Source organism: Halyomorpha halys, unplaced genomic scaffold (assembly GCF_000696795.3).
Source record: "Halyomorpha halys isolate HHAL.00 unplaced genomic scaffold, Hhal_1.1 Scaffold54.1, whole genome shotgun sequence".
NCBI classification, from domain to species: domain Eukaryota; kingdom Metazoa; phylum Arthropoda; class Insecta; order Hemiptera; family Pentatomidae; genus Halyomorpha; species Halyomorpha halys.
This window is the reverse complement of record NW_027108734.1, coordinates 299,646-320,065: the sequence shown is the minus strand read 5'-3', so window position 1 is coordinate 320,065 and position 20,420 is coordinate 299,646. Positions and strand designations below refer to the sequence as shown.

The following is a 20,420-nucleotide window of genomic DNA, read 5'->3' as shown; positions in this document are numbered from 1 at the left end:
AAAGCAAAACGTAGAATGGTCAATTATTTATTGATATTTGAGAGTTTCAATACTTTTTGGGGTGATTGTTACAATAATATTCTAACAATAGTTGTTCCTTCATGTTTTTTGACTTTCATTAATTTATGCAAAATCTCATTTTCCTATTGTCATTTTAACATATGTATCAAAACTGCTGAATTTCAAAGATTTTAACCACCTACTTCTCACTGAATTTCAAACTGGACCAGAACTGATGCAGAAAAATCACAAACATTCGGACAGCACCTCTCTAAAACCTTTATTACACATTCTGATATCCATAATCCAATTCACCTTGAATGTATTGAAGCAGAACTAAATATTCCACTCCAAATGACCCTCCCACCTAAAGCATTCCATCCTTCTGAAATATTTTGTATCATTCAAAGATTACCTACCTGCAAAGCTCCTGGATATGACCTACTAATATCCCACATTCTAAAACTTCTTCCTCGGAAAACCATCATATTCCTCACCTACATATATAATCCCTCACTCGGTTCCACATATATTCCTGACCCCTGGACATTATCTATCGTTAAAATGATCCCCAAAAGCCACAAGAATACCCATCATCCTATCACCCTGTCTCACTATTACCGATCATGGGCAAAATCTTCGAACAACTCAATTTTGAAACGCCTATACCCCATCCTAGATTCCAATCGTATAATCCCTTATCACCAGTTTGGATTCCGAACATCCCACTCAACTATCCAGCAATGTCATCGTGTGTTGGACGTTGTCTCGTCTTCTTTGGAGCGTGGAATGTACTGCGCTGGAGTCTTTTTCGAAGTAGAACAGGCTTTAGACCGAGTCTGGCACTCGGGACTGCTTTACAAACTCCGTAAACTCGTACCTCCTTTCTCATCATTAGTTCCTTTCTCACTAATAGATTATTCCAAGTAAACCACAATGGTTCCCTTTCATTCCTCTATTCTCAGTCCGTTGGTGTTCCTCAAGGTTGTATCCTCGGTCCCATCCTTTACACCGTCTATACAGCTGAGATCCTAACACTATCCTCACCTCGTATGCCGATAACACATGTGTGCTCGCAGTTAATAATAACCCATAAATTGTATCCCAAACACTCCATTCCCATATCACAGCCCTCGAAGAATGGCGTCGTAATTAGAGGATTAAGATAAATTTCATCAAATCACCTTTACCCTTCGGCGTAATTTTACCGACTGCTCTACAGTTTCATTTAATAGTGTTACTCTTACCCCTGTCGAACAGATCCGCTACCTTGGACAACATATGGACAAACGATTAACCTAGAATCCTCACACAAGACTGAAAAGACAGGAAATTGTAGGTCGATTTCGACTATTACAGCACTTACTGGACAAACGGTCTAAGCTTCCAACTCATTACAAAAGACTGATCTACATGACTGTAATAAGGCCAATCTGGACACATGGAGTTGAGCTTTGGGACTCCACTAATCCTTCGGATTTCTCTCGCATCCAATCCAAAATCCTTAAAATCCTTAATGCTCCTTACATTGACACAAATAAAATCATACATAAAGACCTTAATGTTCCCTATGTAACCGATCTAGCCCGATCCAGATTTCACTACTTCCATTAACCACTCAAACCCCCTAGTTTCTTACTTTGCATCCTTTTTCATTCCTGACAATCCTCCGAGCCGCCTGAAAAGAATATGGCCACGAAACACGCTAATGTAAAATGTCGTACCAATGGGTAGTTGCTCTACACGCCTGTAACACTCCATTTTAACTAAGATCAAATTTACTGAATGTGTTATATAATATACAGTTGTAAATTTCAATAATGATATTTAAAAAAAAAAACATATGTATCGGCATTTTATGATTATTTTATTAAAGGTAGAATAAGAGAGTACTTTTTAATTAGTCTAATTCTTAATGGATTCAATTTTTAACGAAATATTTACCCATGTCTTGGAAAGCGAAGTCGCAGAACTGGTCTCCCTTCCCGAATTTATATATTTCACCCAGCGTGACAACCCTGTTTCAAACACCCCCGAATTCATGAAGGTGATGCTCACCTTGGAATCCGTCGTGAAAAGCAGCTCTCATCTCGTCAGGGCTTCAAATATAATAGAGTAAGTAGATTGATAAGTCACATTATGAATCATTATCAAGGACCCCAGTTAGGATCGGTTCGATAAAATAAGTCCATAATATGATATATTTTATTTCTGAGACCTTAGTATTTGTTATGCTGGATCCTTACGTTTATCACTTGCCACAAATCCAAAATACCAATAAATATTTGTTTAACAAAGATAGTTACAAACATCGATAATTATACGTTAGTGTGTACTAGAGAGACAAACATGGTATACGTTGGATTTGCGTCGATTATTATCTTTAATTCAAACTATTTTTATCATAAAAAGAAACGATATAAAGATAACATAACTATCAGAAAAGTAGATAATATGTGATAAAAATTCGTAGTACTAGGTAACCTATAAATTCATCTTGAATTTTATCAGATACTTCTTAAATTAATCACCCAGACATGTAATGCTTATATGAATGTATATTTGTGGTATGTTAAATCAATAATTAACTGCTAAAATCAATTGACAAGAATTGAAACAATGTATTTGCACCTAGTTGCTAGAATTTGAAGATTTACAATCTTAACCTAGAACTAATCATTAGAAATAAAAGAATAACACTAATATCTAAATTATTATTTTATTACTATGAACAAAAAATCATCAGAGATGAAAAGTGCAAAACTACATATATTTTCATGTTGCGAACCATTGGTTAAACCTTGTTGTTAACTATTTAAATTCAGTCGTTTCATTTTCAATAGTGTATTGTGTACTGTGTATTGATTATAGGCAATACAAATTTAGAAAGTAATGATTGAATTTTATGAAGTTGAAATAAAATGGTGGAGTATTTCTTGGAATGCTGAATTACATATCTTTCTTTTACCCTAAGTTTCAGAATGGACTATATATATATGTGTGTGTGTGTGTGTGTAATGGGCATGGGGATGTCCCCCTCCCCATGGCGAAATCCTGCCTACGCCCATGATGATACTTATTCATCAGATCTCTGTTGATTGGGGTTTATCTATTGCAAGGATTTATTTTTAAATATATTGGTTCAAACGTTTTCAAATTTCTCCAGGAAGCGGGCCGCAGAGGATCTAGAAGCACAGAGAAAGGAGATGTTCGGAAGCGAATCCACAGAATCAGAAGAGGACAAAGAGTCATACATCTCCAAGATTTCCTCGGACCTCTTGGATGACGGCGAAGACTTCATATGCAACATCGGTTCAAATCCCAACCTCGAGATGGCTAAAAAGAAGAGTTGTAACAGTTGCGCTTCGTCAAGAACACAGAGCGTTTTCTTCAAGGACGAGTGGGGACAGACGATCAAAGAGCGGCTCAACGCTGTGTTTGTCGATTATTTTATAGATTCAGCTACAACGTCATTGATCGCAAGTGAAATGAATAAAACTTTTAAACTGGTAAGTCGTTTTTTAAAGTATTTTCATTATTATTAAGTAATTGAAAGGACAACATATCTACAACTTGGTCGGACAAGGTTCCAACTACCGAAATTGGCAAATTGGGTTTCCCTTAGAAATCACTCGAAGCAAAGCTGTTTAGCTTCAAAATAAATTTCAGTCGCATCTGTTGAGAAATTAAGGCTCTAGCGATGTGCCAGTTTTATCCAGAGACAACTTTTAATAGAATATTGTAGCGTGGGTTTCAAAATCTGAAAACCATGATTGCAAAGGTTACAACCTTGTCAAACCAGGGTAACAAACTGTAATCAAATAATTTTAAAAGGAGATAATTAAACGAAAAGAAACTTCAGATGAAAAAATGTTTTGAGTCCCTGGGCCAGCGTTTTTCACTAATTTATTAAATGTTACAATAAAAGCTCTTATAAAGTAAACAATTTGAACAAAACAGGTACGATACGTCCAGGGGAGTGCCATAACCCTACTCTCCTTCTTAGCAAAATAAAGCTAAGGGGTGGGATTAGGCCACGCCCTTTGAACGCGACTTTACGTTGTTACGAAGTTAATAGGAATTTCGCAAATCATTGTAAATATCATTAAAATCGTTCATTTAATTGCAAATATGTAAAGAATAGAAGATGTAGTCAATGTTATTTCCAATAACTTGGTGGATTTATAATAAAAATTCATTAGGAAATTCGTGCTTCTTTTTTTTATCTGTTTAGACTCATCTCTATATGAATATTAAGGATCCCAAAATATATTTACTGTTCTGAAAAGTAAGAATTGAAAATAAATTTGAATTAACTTGACGAGTCTAGCACCTGGGACTGCTTTACAAACTCCGTAAATTCCTACCTCCTACAAACTTTCTCATCATCCGTTCCTTTCTCACTGATAGATTATTCCAAGTAAACCACAAAGGTTCTTATCATCCCTCTTCTCTCAGTCTTGTGTTACTCAAGGTAGTATCCTCGGTCCCATCCTCTACACAGTCTGTACAGCTGAAATCCCTACCAATCCTACTACTATTCTCACTATGCATGCCGAACATGTGTGCTCCCAGTTAATAATAACCCTTTTTTCACTGCATCCCAAACTCTACAGTCCCATATCACTACTCTCGAAGAATGGTGCCGAAATTGGAGGATGAAAATAAATCCCATCAAATCACCTCTTCGTCGTAAATCTACTGACTTCCTACTGACAGTATACTTTAATAATGTTGCTCTTAATAGAACAGATCCGTTACCTCGGACTACATCTGGATAAACAACTAAATCCTCACACAAGACTCGAAAGATAGGAAACTCCACGTCGATTCCGACTATTACTTACGACACTTACTAAACAAACGGTCTAAACTTGCAATCTATTGCAAAAGACTGATCTACAAGATGTAAGGCCTATTTGGACATTCGTTGTTGAACTTTAGGGCTCCACTAAACGTTCGAATTCCTCTTGTACCCAATCCTTACAATCCAAAATCCTTAATGCTCCTTACTTTGACATAAATAAAAAAATCCATGAAGAACTTAATGTTCGCTATGTAACCGATCCAACCCGAATCAGATATCAGTCCTTCCATCGTAAACTCCCTACCCACTAGTTTCTAACCTTGCTTCCTGTTCCATTCTTTACAATCCTCCGAGGCGCCTGAAAAGAAGATGACCCCAATACCTTTTAATGTAAACATTTTATTGAAGTGCTACCAATGGGTAGTTTCTCTATATGCCTGTATCATGCCATTATGATCTTACATCAAATTTACTAAATGTATTGTTATGTACAATAGCAAATGTCAATATAACATTTATTAAAGGGAAGACATTAAAATATAAAGTTTGAAACCAATAAATAATTATTTATGATTAATATATTTGAAAGTTGTTTATTAAATAGTAAACTTATTGTTTAAAAAAGTTACTGCAGAATAAGAATTGCTGAAGCAAATATTATTTTTCATTTAAGTTTATGAAATGACGTATTCGATTGGAAATGGACCTTACAAAACAACTACCAGGTGCATGTGTGATATAGTATTAGTAATGGAAAATATTTATACGCATGCGTATGCCAGTTTAATATTAGTTTCTATTCGTGTTGAGGTGTGCTGATTATATGTGATCAAAACTATTTAGCAGGCATGTATTACAGGTCGACAAAGGGAAGAGAGGAAATTACGTTCTGTTCTACAGCCCTTTGGATTGTCCTTACAATGTCTACTACGGCACCTCATGTGGTTCTATGTTTTCCTTTGTAAAGTAAGTTTTTACAAAATGCGAGCATGTAGTTTCTACGTTTATAGTTTTGATGTTTAAATTTATTGAACTTATATTTTGCAGAAGAACAGATTACAGATTCAAGCAGAGTTTGAACAAGGAAAACGCTCTACTATCTGGGGAAAATGTGGATTGTGCTGGCTACGTGATATATGGGTGCAGTACTGTTCTCACTTTGGCAATCCGTAATGGCGGTCTGCACCAATTCACGCTAGACGCCGTATGTTAACAGTTTATTCACTTTAATCAATTATCATTGTTAATTAAAATAAGAGAATATTTTTATTAGCTCTTGCGTATTTAGATATTAATAATTGACCTACTATTAACTAGGCCTTTACATACTTTAATTTCTATATTTATCTAAAATTTATATCTACATCGCCAACACTGTTTAAGCTTCTTACCATATAGTTTATTTTTATTCAAGAATAGATTAACAATATTAAGTTGAAATAAATTGTTGAGAATCTTTTACAATATTATGACAATTATAGAAAGTATTATTTAATATAAAAATAATCAACCAAATAATTTTAATTAACCAACCTGCTTGTAGCAAATTTACACAAAGCAGTTTTATGGTAACATGGTTTTAAGCATTCGTAGATTCGTGGAAAAAAAAAACCACAGTCCTCTAAAATTGTATCAAAGTATAAATATTTTTTGTATTCAAGTTTCATATGGAAAACAATTTTAATATTTAATTATTTATCTAAAAAATGCAACGATTTTTCTCAAAAATCGAGCAACTCCAAACCTTTTGACCGATGGGAAGGTAGGAAATTCAGGTTTTGGGTTTTTTTTTTTAAATCAATCGATGTTATTTGTTGAATAGGAGTCGATAACTCCAAAACTGTTTAATTTAGGAAATTCTAAACTACAGCATGATAAACTATTTTTTTCTATTTTTACAAAATTTATGTGAAAAAGTACAATATGTCTTTGTTAAAATCATTTGAAAGAGACTTTCAAACGGATAAATCTGTACTGATAAGTATAAAGCATTTAAGTCCATATTCTTGATTTTTCAGGAGACTAAAAATAAATTTAAAAAAATTCTGTATATAAACTTACTTATATACACAAATTGTTTATTCGCTAAAAATTATATTCTGATATCCTGTTTAAAACTATATTGGGCGGATAAGTTTTGTATACAGAATTTTTTGAACTTTATTTTTTTGTCTCCTAAAAAATCAAGAATATGGACTTAAATCCTTTATACTTATCAGTAATAAAAATAATAACCCAAAGTTTTTTTTGTTTCGTTAAATCATGGATTGAAATCCTCTATCAAATGGTTTTAATAGAACCAAACAAAATTGTTTTTTTTTTTTTTTCAAAAGAAAATTTTGTCTGGTTAATTTAGTTTAAATTTTGAAATATCCAAATAGTTTTTTAGTTGCCGCTTCCTATTCAACAAAAACGTAGCTTGCTTTTCAAAACATAAAACTTAAATTTTCTATTTTTCTGTTTGGAATAGGACAATAATCCATACGGACTTTATTGTTCATTTGAGTTCTGCTATCACCTCATTAAAAAATCAATTTACGGATGCCATAAAATCTAATTCCTAAAAATAAAACAATAAAAACAATCAAATATTATTAAATCTTTTTTCCAAAAATATTTATTTTCATATGTAATTAATTTAAATTTAAATTTCTTCAGAATTTGGGAATGTTTATAATGACAGCGACAAACATGCGTACGCCGACCAAAGGAAAAATATATACCATCAACGAATCGTTGGCTCCCAGCTGGAACTCAGTAGTTACACAATATATTGAAAAGAAAAAGAAAGAAGTATGCAAATTGATTTATTTTTTTATAAATTAATCCATATTTTTTATATTACTGGATACCAGTTACAGACAGAAGTAGTTATCCGTTAAGGATTAGAAGGACCTCAGTGGGCATTAACCCTGTATTTAAAAATATGATGGTTGATTGTACCTTTGAAGTATTGATTTTTAATCTAAAAAAAATCAAAGTTGAGTTTTGTAATTTATATATAGTTTTAATATGCTATTACTTTTTATAGATTATATTTTAAATAAATAAATTACTGGAAATAAATCAGCAAGTGTATAAATAGTTTATTTGGATTAGCTGGGCACATATCAAAGGGAGCTTGTGTTGCATTCACACGTTTGTGCTCAATTAGCATTGTTTTAGAACTGCCAACAGATGACTATTTGTGTTTTCTATATTTTAATTAATTAAAAAATTTCCCCAATATTCAGATTCAATAATTAACACTAGTTTAAGTTTTATTTTTAAATTCTATCGAAATCTGGACAAACGACTGACATGGAATCCTCATACAAGAATGAAAAGACAGGAAACTGCTCGTCGATTCCGACTATTACAACATTTATTAGACAAACGGTCCAAACTTCCAATCCATTACAAAAGACTTATCTACATGACTAATATAAGGTCTATTTGGACATACGGAGTTGAGAAAAGAAGATGACCTCGAGATCTTCTCCTTTAGAAATGTTTTTGGAGTTCTATCAATCGGTAGATTCTCCACATGTTTTTATCATGTCATAATATCACTGACAGCAAATTTACTTGGTGTGTATATATGAATACAGTTGTAAATATCAATAAATAAATTATTAAAAAAACAAATTCTATCGATTCAGCGTAAATATATTGTTTCAAATCTTGTTAATTAAATCTAGTAATTTATTTTTGATTTAACATAACCAAAATACGTATTTATAAAGGGTCAACCACAAATTCAGGCCAATTTGTACTAGCCAATCGAAATAAATAATCCACATGCACGAATTAGGTATAGTTTGGCAAAAGTGTAAAGACACCTTTAGATACATTTGTTTGAACTGAATCGTATTTTACATAAAATTTATGTGCATAATATTTAATAAAATTAATTGAAATTTTAATGTTAGTCATATGAATGCATTTATTTCGAAAAGTTTGTTTAAAATTTTTCGTAGAAGTCTACATTTCTTTCTTTGCTGGTTCTCACTCATACTAAGAATTCACATTATTGTTTAGTTTTTTTTGTGTTGAATTCAGTGATTTTATCACATATTTAATTTGATTGTGTTTCAAAAATGTGTGTTGTTTTTTTTTAATTCATAAAGTGAAAAGTGACGATACGTTTGGTTAATGAAGGAGAACAGTAATCTTAACTATCAATATTTTTTAATTTAATGATCAAATAGTCTCATATCCCGAATTGATCGTTCTTATTAAACGAATGACTCTGGCTAAATTATTAAGAATAAACAGGATTGTTTATTTATTCATACAGGATAAACCGAATTACATATGTACACATATTAGATATGATATATGTAAGTACAAATATAAATTGCCAATTTAATGCATAAGAAAAGAATATATCTAATATATAACATGTAATATTATTTTATATTTTTATACAATATAATTTATATGATGAAAAACTTAACAGAGATATTATCTAAGTGTAAAATAAAACAATTTTAGTTCTTTATAAATTTACCATTTTAAATTTTACTTAATTTAAAGTAATTGATTTTAAATTCTTGTTTTACTAAATTGACTAAATTTAGTATTTATTAGTCAACAAAATTTAGTATTTAATAAAAATTATAGTGAAATTCTTTTAATGTTAGTTACATGTATACAATTCTTGATTGAATGTAGGTAAAAAAATTTCGTATGTATCTCTTCATTAGTTGTGTTTTTACTTAGTCATAGTTTTTAAATTACCCTAAATTCCTCCCCAGCCCCCATGGGTATATTATATTGTTATAAAAAAATAAATAAATTTATTTAAACAAAACAATTATGTACTTCATACTATAACTCGGTTCGAAAGCGAACTGTTAAATATTTCAGTATATGAAAAATTCGACCTATGCTACGATATATTTGGTAAAACCTAGTCCAGAAAAAAAAAAAAGTGATTGTGTTTTTTTTTCCCCCTTCATAAGAAACCCGATTAAGGATGGGTAGTATCTGGAAAAACCGGTTCCAACCGATCGTTAGGCAACTAACCGTTGAAACCGGTAAGTGGTAGTTCTACGGGGAGCCTTCTCCTTGTAGTTTCTTGGGTTCATTGCTCCATGGATCTGTATCTGTCGTTAGCAAATTAAATATGAACGAGGAACAACTGTCAACTTGTTTCTGTTCAGATGCTGAAGAATTAAATTCCTCGACGAAAGAACAAGATTTGTCAACGAACACATTGGATACGATAGGAAGATGGACTACGCCAATGGTGAAGCTGTTGATAAAGCTCTACGTAGATAACAAGAACAACAACAGCAACATCTTTGGCAAAAGGGTATGTTTATTTCAATTATTATTATTATAGTTAATGCATATGTTACTGTCATATAATTAAAATGTTTTCTATAATACATATGTGTCTTACAATATTTGACAGTGAATATTATAATGTAATCTATGATACTGACAATACTTTTCCATTTGTATTACTTTTTTTAAAAAATTTAAGTGATTCACTTATCAGAATAAAAAATATTTAAATTTATCCCTTTAACACATTGACATTAATATAGTTTCATACCATCAGTTTTTCAACTTTTTTTTTATTAAAAACATTAAAGACTTTTGGTAAAAAAAGCTTCAAAAATAATTTGTAGATATATTATCGAAGTGAAATAACTTTGCAGATAAGGTTGTTGTAGTATAAAGCTTCTTTGTGTTTGTTCTAGATTCGTTTTGTTTATTTTTAAATAACATCAAATTATTGATTCAGTATCGTAATGAATGAGAAACTGTTAAACTTTTTAATACCTCCATGAAAAGTGTATATTTGATTGCATTGTGAAAATATTAACCGTTGTGATCTTTTGGGATGATTTTTATAAACAGAAAGGACTATAAGTGCATTCAGTAAAGTGACATTTAGTTTAATCCTGCCTTTAATGAATTAATTTTTGTATTACGGTAATAATAATAAAAATAAAAAAAACATTATATGAATTATGGGTTACTGAAAATATCTAATAAATATAAATATAAGAAACTTTTAAAAGAAATGGTGATCTAGAAACAAACTGCGATCAGCAATGACTTGGAATTTTCTGAAAAATTGATTAATTACCACAATATGGTCAATTTTCTGAGTGAATATAAGTAATCCTTGAATATATTCTATAATTTATGTTAATTGGGTTTGAATATATGGAATAACAGTAAATAATGTACGAGATTAAAAACATAAAAACAAACTTTAAGGATATCATCTTTATATGAAATAAAATTTGTTAGCTTCAATATGCAATAGCCCTGTGTGTGTCCAATAAATGTATATAAACAAAGTAATTATTTATATTAGTAATTTCTTTGAATAGTAAATTGATACTTTGCTCGAATCTATAAAATATTAATGATGATAACCTCATTTCAGATATGGACAAATGTGGCTGTTTCTATGCAAGAAAAGGGTTATCCTGTTAATCCGCATCAGTGTAGTGAAAAATGGAGAAATTTGAAAAAAACATACATCAAGATCAGAGATACTATTGGAAAGACTTCTTCACGTCGTAACAAGTGGGAATTTTATAGCAGAATGGAAGAAGCATTAGGAGAAAAATATAATAATTCGCCCGCATCTCCTGTAGAAAATTCTAATACATGTGAAGAAATAACTGATAATAATAGTACAGATCGGTCTGTGATGGTAGCTTCCGCTCAAACAATAAATATTCCTTTAGAACTGTGCAAGTTTGAAGGTGAGTTGTTATCGTTTGGTAACTTTTTTTTTAGTAATACTCCAGAACAATATTTTCTGACATGCAATACACCATAACTGAAACTTACTCATCTGTAAGTCTTCTGTTCTTCTATAAAATCTTACTTATTAAAAAATACATTTAGAACTTGTATTGCACACTGGTTGTCCAATTTAGTATACAGCTATTAGGGTTGAAACTCTGTAAAACAAAACAAAATTAATCCATTTTTTTTAAGAAATAAATTTGGTACAGACAGACTAATTGACAAAAAAGTTGGTTTATTACCTCACAGATCTCTGAAATGTATAAATACCTTGAAAACTGTGTATAGAAAATTTTACTTGTTTACAGTACTTTTCATTATAAATTATAAATCTACTTTATAAGGTTATTTCAAGCATAGCTCTCATATTAACTTGTGTTCAAATGTGATCTCGTACCATCAATCTGAATTTTCATGAATATTACAATAAAACTGTAGTTCCTGGCCCCGGTACCACTCAGCAATAGTTAACAAGACATCCTTAGGTACAAAATCTTCAAGGACTGTTAATTATTCTACTACAATAAATAACCAAAAAAAAAAAAAATTAACTGATTAACATTTTTAGTAAACTTAATCCTAGTTTAGAGTTTATGTTACTTTGGATTGTTGTACTGTCTCAGGACTGCTAGCTCCTGATAAAAATTGTGATGGCAGACCCAGAACAAATTTGTGTGTTTTTTAAATGTAGTCAAATTTAATTTTAATAACATTGATGTAAGAGCACCTAGATTTACTGGTTTTTATTAAGTCTTTAAGGTTTTTATTAAGTAGAGGGCAATGTAGGAGAGCCAGGCAGAAATTTTAAACTTTAAAAGTTAGACCAAAATTTTCTTTTTATGTGTGCAGATCATATTAATATTATACATAAGTTCATATCACTAAAAATTTGTCTAGGACTGCTCTTGCCCTCTACAATGGTTTTTTTTATTCTTAATGAATATTGTAAAATCTATGTGTTGTTACATTACAATTATAAAAATTTAACTGTGTCTAAGAAACACACAAATTTGTTCCAGGATCACTATCACAACTTTCACTACGGGTTCTATGACTGTTAACAATCGGAATGATGGATAATAAACTACTAAACAGAACTTAGATATTTATAATACAATTTGTAATGTTAATATATATTCTTTACTATAATTTATACAATTAACAAAATGAAAATGTTGGCCTAATTTCAAAGTTAATAATTTTTGCCTGGCTTTCCAACATATTTTCTCTCTGCAACTTGACTTAATGAAAACCTGTAAGTCTGAGTTCTCTATCAAAATTAAATTTAACTTCATCGAAAAAACACAAATGCTTTCTTGGTCTGCCATTTCAACTTTCACCAGGAGTTTGTGCTGTCCTAGGACCGTACAACAGTCAAACATAAACCCTGAATTAGGACGAATCAGGAAGTTTACTAAAAATGTTAATCAGTTAATTTATTTTTATTTTTATGGTTATATATTGTAGTAGAATAATTGAGAGTCCTTGCATATATTGTTCCTTGGAATGGCTTGTTGAATCGGAAGGTCGTAAACTCATTGATCAATTTATGGTGAAATATTAACAATCCATATTTACTCAATTTACATGCCTGAAATCATCTAATAAATGAATTCTAAATTAGGGATTTATGACAAAATCTATGAGGTTAATGCAATATTATTTACCATATTTCATACAAATAAAGTACAAAGCAAATTTGGGTCGAACTTAAAAATTTTCACCTGATCCCTATTGCTTATGTTCTAATCCTATTTTTTCCCTACTTTTGTTATTGTTTATGTATGGGTGTTCAGAAAATATTATTCTGGAGTATTATCCTTGTTTTATTTAAGACGGTGTGTTTATGAAAAAATTTCCTTGTTCAGTTTATGATCATGATGATTCATCACCTCCTCCAGTTTCTCCATCAGACCGCTCGCCTACTGTACCTGAAGAATCCTCTCATCATAAAAATAGTGAGTCGAATTCATCTCCAGAAAATTCATCGAAAAGGAAATCTCCCCCACTCGAATGGTATGATAAATATTTAGAGGAACTTCGTGCCGCCAGGTATGACAGAAACAAGCGCCATCAAGATAAACAAATTTTTCGACAACAACTTTTAGACTTATGTAAACAAATGTTAATATCGTCTTCAAACAATTCAAAAGAAAAGTCTAGCTAGCATAACTAAGTATAATATAAATAATTTGTTAAAATGTTTGTAAATATATGTATGTATATTTTGTTCTATTTTCAAAAATTGTTGTGAAAGTTTATGTACATACTTCATTAAGATAATGAATTTAAGTACAAACTATTTTTGTCAATAAATTTTAATTTTTTAACCAAAATGCACTTGTTAATTTATATATATCATCCATTTTCATTATAACAAAATGTTTGTAAATTAAAAACTAATTAAATGTATTAAATTAATAATTATTTTTTTAATTAGGTTAAATAATTTAATATATTCTTGCTAGTTCAAGTTAAATTATGTTAAGTTGTTAAATTATGTATTCTACACCCTTACTTTTAGCAGGTCATCCAGAGACCAATTAAAGAAAAAAAGAGTTAAATTTTTATTAATTGGGAGACTCTCATTTAGCATATCCTCTGAGGATGAAGTATTTCTGTGCCTTCGCCCACAGCATGTTCAAGGAAAAGGATTAGGGTTATATTAATAGGTTTGAAGATTAACTTTGTTTAATTTTAATCTTGGCCTTCTAAAAGGAAACAGTAAGGAACCTTTGAACTTTAAATCAACATATAGATCCAGAGTGCCAAATATGCTTTAAGATTTAGAGAGTTAGGTACGAAATTGATATTTTGGTTTTCCAAGTAAACCTATTGACTGCCACAAGTTACCACTTTGAAGGCTCAAACATAATCTGTCTAGTCCTATTCATTAAGATGTATTCAATTTAATTTATAAATAAATAGGTAAAAAAGTTTCCTCCCTCAAACAGAAAATTATTTATAATAAACTTTATTTTGGTTCCTTGTTATTTTAATGGGATTCATTAATCATTATTAAATGTCAATCAAAAAAGGCAGAGGAAAAAAACTGCATTAAGCACATTATTTTAATATAAAATTGTGTTGCATTGAGTAACAAAAACTTATCACAGTTTTATTCTATATCTGCAGTTATATCGGATATTTTCAAACATTTTTATTTTCACCCTAATGAACATATTAAAATATATTTTCAAATATACAACTCCTGAAAGTATTTGTAAGAGTTTATTTAAAACACCTGGGAATAAGCGGAATTCAGTATAGAACTCCCGTGTGTCTTGGCGAAAAAATAAAAATACAAATTGTAAATAACCTTTCAAAAACACTTCCAGGAGTTGTATGTTTGAAAATAGATTTTAATATGTTGACTGGGGTAAAGATGAAAATGCCCTATAGAATAAGGCGAACTTTTTGAAAATTTTAATGTAATTATAGAATAAAAATGTGATTTTTATGTTATTCTATAATTTTAAATTTAAAAAGTGGGCTTAGTTGTGATTTATAAGCAGTGATGCTGATTTGGGTAGCTATACCTAATTTTCAGGTATTTTTCACCTCAGCAGGAAATGGGTATATTTGGTAAAATGGATTTACGTCGTATGTAGAGTGCTAGTGCAGTTTCACACTAGTCCTTCAACTAGTTTTTTTAGTGAATCCTTAGACACTTTTTCTGTTACAAACAAGTTATTATTTTTTTCTTTAAGTTTAGAACATAGGCATGGCTAAGCTATTCGGAGCCCATAACATGTTTACTTTTGAGGTTTGGGACTGATACATTTTTCAGTTCTTGGGGCTTGTACTGATTATTTTTAGTACCCGGAGCTGATATGATCGTACGTTTTAGGGCAAATATATAAGATAAATATTTTCCTACTGTCATTACATTTGGTAAGGTTAATATTTTGTGATAGTTCACTGTCAAGGCATCATAGGCACATATGACAGTTAAAACGACTGTTAATCCACTGCCATCATGACTGTGAAACTGAAAATGCTGTCATAACTGTAACTATCAAATAGTTTCACCATATATAGGGCGGATTTTGTTGCAATAATTGAAACTGTACAATAGTTCACTTTTAAGGCATATACTTGTGATAGTTTATATGAGAGTTGCTTCACTTACATTACTTATACTATCCACTATGTACAGTCATGACTGTAACAATCATACAATTAAAGTTATAACTCCATTGATTCCCCAAGAACGGTAAAGTGGCAGATATTTGTTGAGTAAAACAGATATTTTCAAAGCACTGAGTGGGGGATTTTTTGTTGGGAGAATTGGTAGCACTGTTTTTTTCTTGATATTTTTGACTGATGAAATGAAATAGCCTTTTATTTATACAAAATACAATATAAATATAAATTCACATTCATAGAAGATAGTAACAATAACTTTTCTTTCCATCTTTCTGCATCCTTTCTTGCATAGGCCTTCCCTTTCGGGAGTAATAGTCAGCACTTCCCGGGGTGACCAGCCCTATTGGGAGGCGAGTTCTTTCCATTTCTCTTTCCAGACAACCCTGCCCTAGCAGCTCTCCTTCTATCGCTCCATCTTTTCTTTTGAAGTCCTCTTCTTTGAAGGTCGTATAGAGTCCATTCTGTAGCAATTTTTGACCATCTGCCATCTTTACATTGAAGGAGATTCCCTGCCCATTTCGATTTTCTCAGTCTTGTCATCTTCAGTCCTGTTTCTTTCTGGATCCAAGTATTTTTTATTCAGTTCATTTTCCTTACATTCACAATACTTCTTCCAATATTATTTTGCCATACCTGTAATTTTCTCTGCTGAGCTATAGTCAGTGACCATGCTTGGCATTGATAAGTGACCACTGGGATAATGCAACTGTCGGAGACCTTTTTTTTTTTTTTTTTGACTGATATTGAATTATAGAAAATTATTTATTTACCTTCAGAAATTGTTTATAATCATCACATGAGAAAGAATTTCATCAAATGATGAAATGCTATTAAATTTCTTTAAACCAATGTAAGAGTAAAAGAGGCATTCAACAAAACAGACATAAAGGTGAAGGTATACCGACTATGAAAAAATTAAATAAATTAATAAGGAGAATAAAAATAAATATAAAAATTATTAACTATTTATTTTTATCCTGATTATTATTTTATTTAAGTTCTTAAGTAGTTTGCATACCTCCAACTTTAAGTATGTTTTAAATCACTCATTTACTTTTACATTGACTCTACCTTCTAAGTACCTTTTTATTTTAACCCTAATGAAGATCTACATTGTTGTTCAAAATGTCGACAATAAATAAATAGTTAAGAACTATTTTTTCTTCCTTCTTGACTGCAGTCCAGACCATCTTCAAATTCGCATACAGCCAATCATCTATTTATAAAAATCTTTTATGACTACTGGTCTTGTTTCAAAAAATGCTTAAGTTCATGGGCAATTATGAATCGGTGATATATCTCTTTTTTCCTTCTATTATACTTGTGTTCATTATGTTTTGAAAAGGTGGCAATTCATGGATGATAATTGAATAAAGTAATTTTTTTAAACTGTAATCAATGTGTTATTATAAATTAGCAAAAAATCAAGTTACTCTTTTGTGGATAAAAATAATATTTGTTTTCTTTAGGACCGGTTAGACTACTATCAAACTGGCAGTGTTGTTTCTACATTGCACTACATCATCAAAGAAGGTGGAATTTTTATTGACCCTTCGACAGAAGAGTATAGGCATGGAGAGGTGATTTAAATTTTTTGACTTATTGAAAGTACAAAATATACCACTAGGCAGGGTTCAGGGAATAGTTACTTGAATAAGTAAATAAGTATAAATAAGCAACTTTTCTATTACATAGTATTTTAAAACCACTAATCACCTGATTTTACAAACTCTGAGTTGTTGGTGAGTTATATTTGACGTTTTTTCTGTTACGTTCTACTATCATGAATAATTGGATCGTTTTAGAATATTTAAATCTAATATGATCTGTCTAGATTTTTAAAAAATTGTTGTATATAGAAATTTTCAATGAAATTAGACTGCATCAGTCAAAGATTTAGAATTAACATAAACAAAGCACTTGTACTCATATAATAGGTCAAGCAAAATAAGTTTGATATAATTAATATTTTTTCCTATTAGTTAAAACATCATTTCTTAATCAATTCTTATCTTGTCCATTTTGAATTATATTTCTTGTAAACTTATTATATATAGAATTTTACTTTCTCATCATCTACCTTAGTGTCCAATGTTCCTTAAATGACATTTGTAAAATTGTTGAAGGTTCTTAAATCCAATGGGTTGACTCACTACAGTAACAAAATAAATTATGACTAACTAAATGAAAAATAAATTGAAGCCTATTTTGGTACATACTCTATTATCAAGATGGTGTTATGTAAAATTTGTCATAAGACATAATAAAACTTATAATGCACAAAACCACCATTCTTCCTCTGCTTCTTTGCTATTTCTCTTTAGCATGGTAAATGATAAATAGCTTAAAAAAATGTTTTAACAATATTTCTGTCAAATCATAATTTAAAACATAAAAAAAATAATTTATCTATATTAAAATAAAATGTTTTTATATTGTATTGTGTGTTTTGTTAAATTTTTTCTAGACACAATTGTTGTTCGCTGCGATTCCAATGGCATTTTTGATGCAAGAATGTGGTGGAGCATGCTATGGAGGAAATGGTCTTCAGGACGTACTTCAGATTTATCCTCAAACTCTCCACGAAACGATTCCAATTTTTTTTGGATCTAAAGAAGAGGTTGAAGGGCTGAAAGAATTGTTTAGCAAGTATTCACAAGAAAATTTTATATTAAATTTAAATTTGTAAAAAATGTGATTTATTAATCTAAGATCATCTTTGGATATTGCATTTGTAATGGATAGGTATAAAGAAGAGAAAAAAAAAATTGGAAACATATTTGACCACTAGATTTCATTAATAAAAGCCAATAGTAATTAGATATTGCAGATGAAAAGTCCTCTTCCCTTTTAATTTTATTTAATTACATATAATAATGACATTTCAAAGCTGTCACCCTTTCATCTGGTATCTACAAACGAATTCACAAGATTCATCCTATGCATACCACAATTAATGTACCACAATTTTTTTTAAATTTGAAAAACAAGTACTTAATTAAATGTATCTTTTAATATCACATTTTCTGTTCTCCTTATTGGTCTTAAATTATTAACAATAAACATATTGTTGTCAGTTATATAAAAAATTAATAATAAAAATTTCAAAAGTAATAGAAATTAGGAGATCTAAACTCTAATATACCTTCTTGAAACCAGATTACCTTTATCATTGATAACAAATGGATTATTAACCAAGTCGATTCTCCTCTTACCTCTGTTCCTCAAAATATGACTAACCTATTACCAATATTTTTTTAAACTATATTACATCATCACACTAATGTATTAAATTTATTCCAATAAACAATACTATTGTACAATTAAAATTACTAAATGATTTACTATATCTATGTAATGTGTACATAAATTTTTTGTATCTGTCTTAAAATTAATGGTGTTACCAATGTTTTTGTGATATTTATTGCTTCTGTTATATTTCTATTTCATATGTGATTACTATCTACTCGAAACGTCATTATTAGATTTAATTAAATAAAATAAAAAAAATTAAATAAAGAAGAGGAATTTTCATTCATTATATCTAATTATTTTAGTGAAACATCCAGTAGAACATATACCTAAAAAAAAACATACGAAATATATACAGTAACTCATAAAAAATTATTTAAATTGACAAAAAGAAATTTCACATGAAAAAATATATCTATATATAAAAGGGAATGGTCGAATCTTTATCCACACTAAACTTTTGAATTATTGGACCAATTTATGTGCTTTTTTTTTTCAAAAAACTGATTACATTAAACGATATTATTTATACAAAAAAAAAATTATAAAAACATAATGAGGTATTACCAAATGAAACATTTTTTCAATGAATGAACCATTTTTTGTGACTTTGTTTTTTTTTCAATAATTTTAATTTCACATTTACGCAGAGCATATGGTTCCTCTATATCACTAATAGATTTAGATAGAGCCTTGAGTTTTGTGGTGAAAAGAAAAAAAAAATATATCAATATTGTTTTTAAAACATAATTTCTAAATTAAAAATTTCTGTTTCATTCCTAATTGCATATATTGGTTTAATTTACGTTACCATATCATAATAATTAAGTATAGGTAAATGTTTAATTTTAACTAAATACGATAATTTATATCAAAGTATCAATTGTGTTTATTAGATCTGTTAACTATCTATATTTATATATTTAATTCAGGAGTACTTTATCAAAAATCATCATAAAAAAATTATCGTAGAAGAATCTTAAATTGATAAATTGATGTTTTATTGAAAATGTTAATTTATAATACATATTTTACTGTGAAAATGAGTTTTAGACGTATTTGATGTAGGATACTAATTTATCATAAAAACATATAGTAGTTATAGAAGTAGATGATATATTTATTTTTAATATAATTCTACTTATTCATTCTAGAAAAATAAAGTAATGAATTAATTTCCTTAGTTAAAACTCATAAAAACAATTATTTACTTCTGACACTGATACACCTAAATTTCATCGCCAGAGAGCATCTTTTTGAAAAGTGAGGATTTGTATTGGAAAAGGGAAAATTTGAATAAGGGTAACGAAGAAGCATGGCAGATATTAGGAGAGAGGGAATTCCATATATGGTAGTGGAGTTGTCTAGAAAGAGATGTTTGAATATTATTATGGTAGTGGAGTGGTCTAGAAAGAGATGTTTGAATATTATTATGGTAGTGGAGTGGTCT

The 20,420-nt window shown here is 29.8% G+C and overlaps 2 protein-coding genes across 3 annotated transcripts in view; both read left to right on the top strand.

The window, feature by feature from the left end:
* The first annotated feature begins 1,845 nt into the window (after positions 1 to 1,845).
* LOC106692367 (fructose-1,6-bisphosphatase class 1) overlaps positions 1,846 to 20,420 on the top strand; it is a 24,023-nt gene continuing 5,448 nt past the window's right edge. Inside the window, exons 1-7 of one of the 2 annotated variants that reach the window (XM_014438276.3) lie at positions 1,846 to 2,115; positions 3,167 to 3,509; positions 5,667 to 5,773; positions 5,855 to 6,011; positions 7,466 to 7,600; positions 17,188 to 17,298; positions 18,186 to 18,363. In XM_014438276.3, coding sequence (XP_014293762.1) covers positions 1,916 to 2,115; positions 3,167 to 3,509; positions 5,667 to 5,773; positions 5,855 to 6,011; positions 7,466 to 7,600; positions 17,188 to 17,298; positions 18,186 to 18,363 — 1,231 coding nt within the window. In that variant the 5' untranslated portion in view covers positions 1,846 to 1,915. Of the gene's footprint in view, positions 2,116 to 3,166; positions 3,510 to 5,666; positions 5,774 to 5,854; positions 6,012 to 7,465; positions 7,601 to 17,187; positions 17,299 to 18,185; positions 18,368 to 20,420 lie in introns of both variants that reach the window. The other variant, XM_014438277.2, reaches the window with a different exon arrangement.
* On the top strand, positions 9,812 to 13,897 carry LOC106692368 (uncharacterized). Its single transcript, XM_014438278.3, has 3 exons — positions 9,812 to 10,106; positions 11,199 to 11,523; positions 13,438 to 13,897. Exons 1-3 carry the CDS (start codon positions 9,918 to 9,920, stop codon positions 13,734 to 13,736), a joined length of 813 nt encoding a protein of 270 aa, XP_014293764.2. The 5' UTR covers positions 9,812 to 9,917; the 3' UTR covers positions 13,737 to 13,897.

Bases quoted from the DNA above. Each gene is read 5' to 3' on its own strand.
- LOC106692368 (XM_014438278.3), top strand. From the start codon at position 9,918: ATGAACGAGGAACAACTGTCAACTTGTTTCTGTTCAGATGCTGAAGAA. The intron at 10,107-11,198 runs GTATGTTTATTT...ACCTCATTTCAG, and splicing joins GCAACATCTTTGGCAAAAGG to ATATGGACAAATGTGGCTGT. The intron at 11,524-13,437 runs GTGAGTTGTTAT...TTCCTTGTTCAG, and splicing joins AGAACTGTGCAAGTTTGAAG to TTTATGATCATGATGATTCA.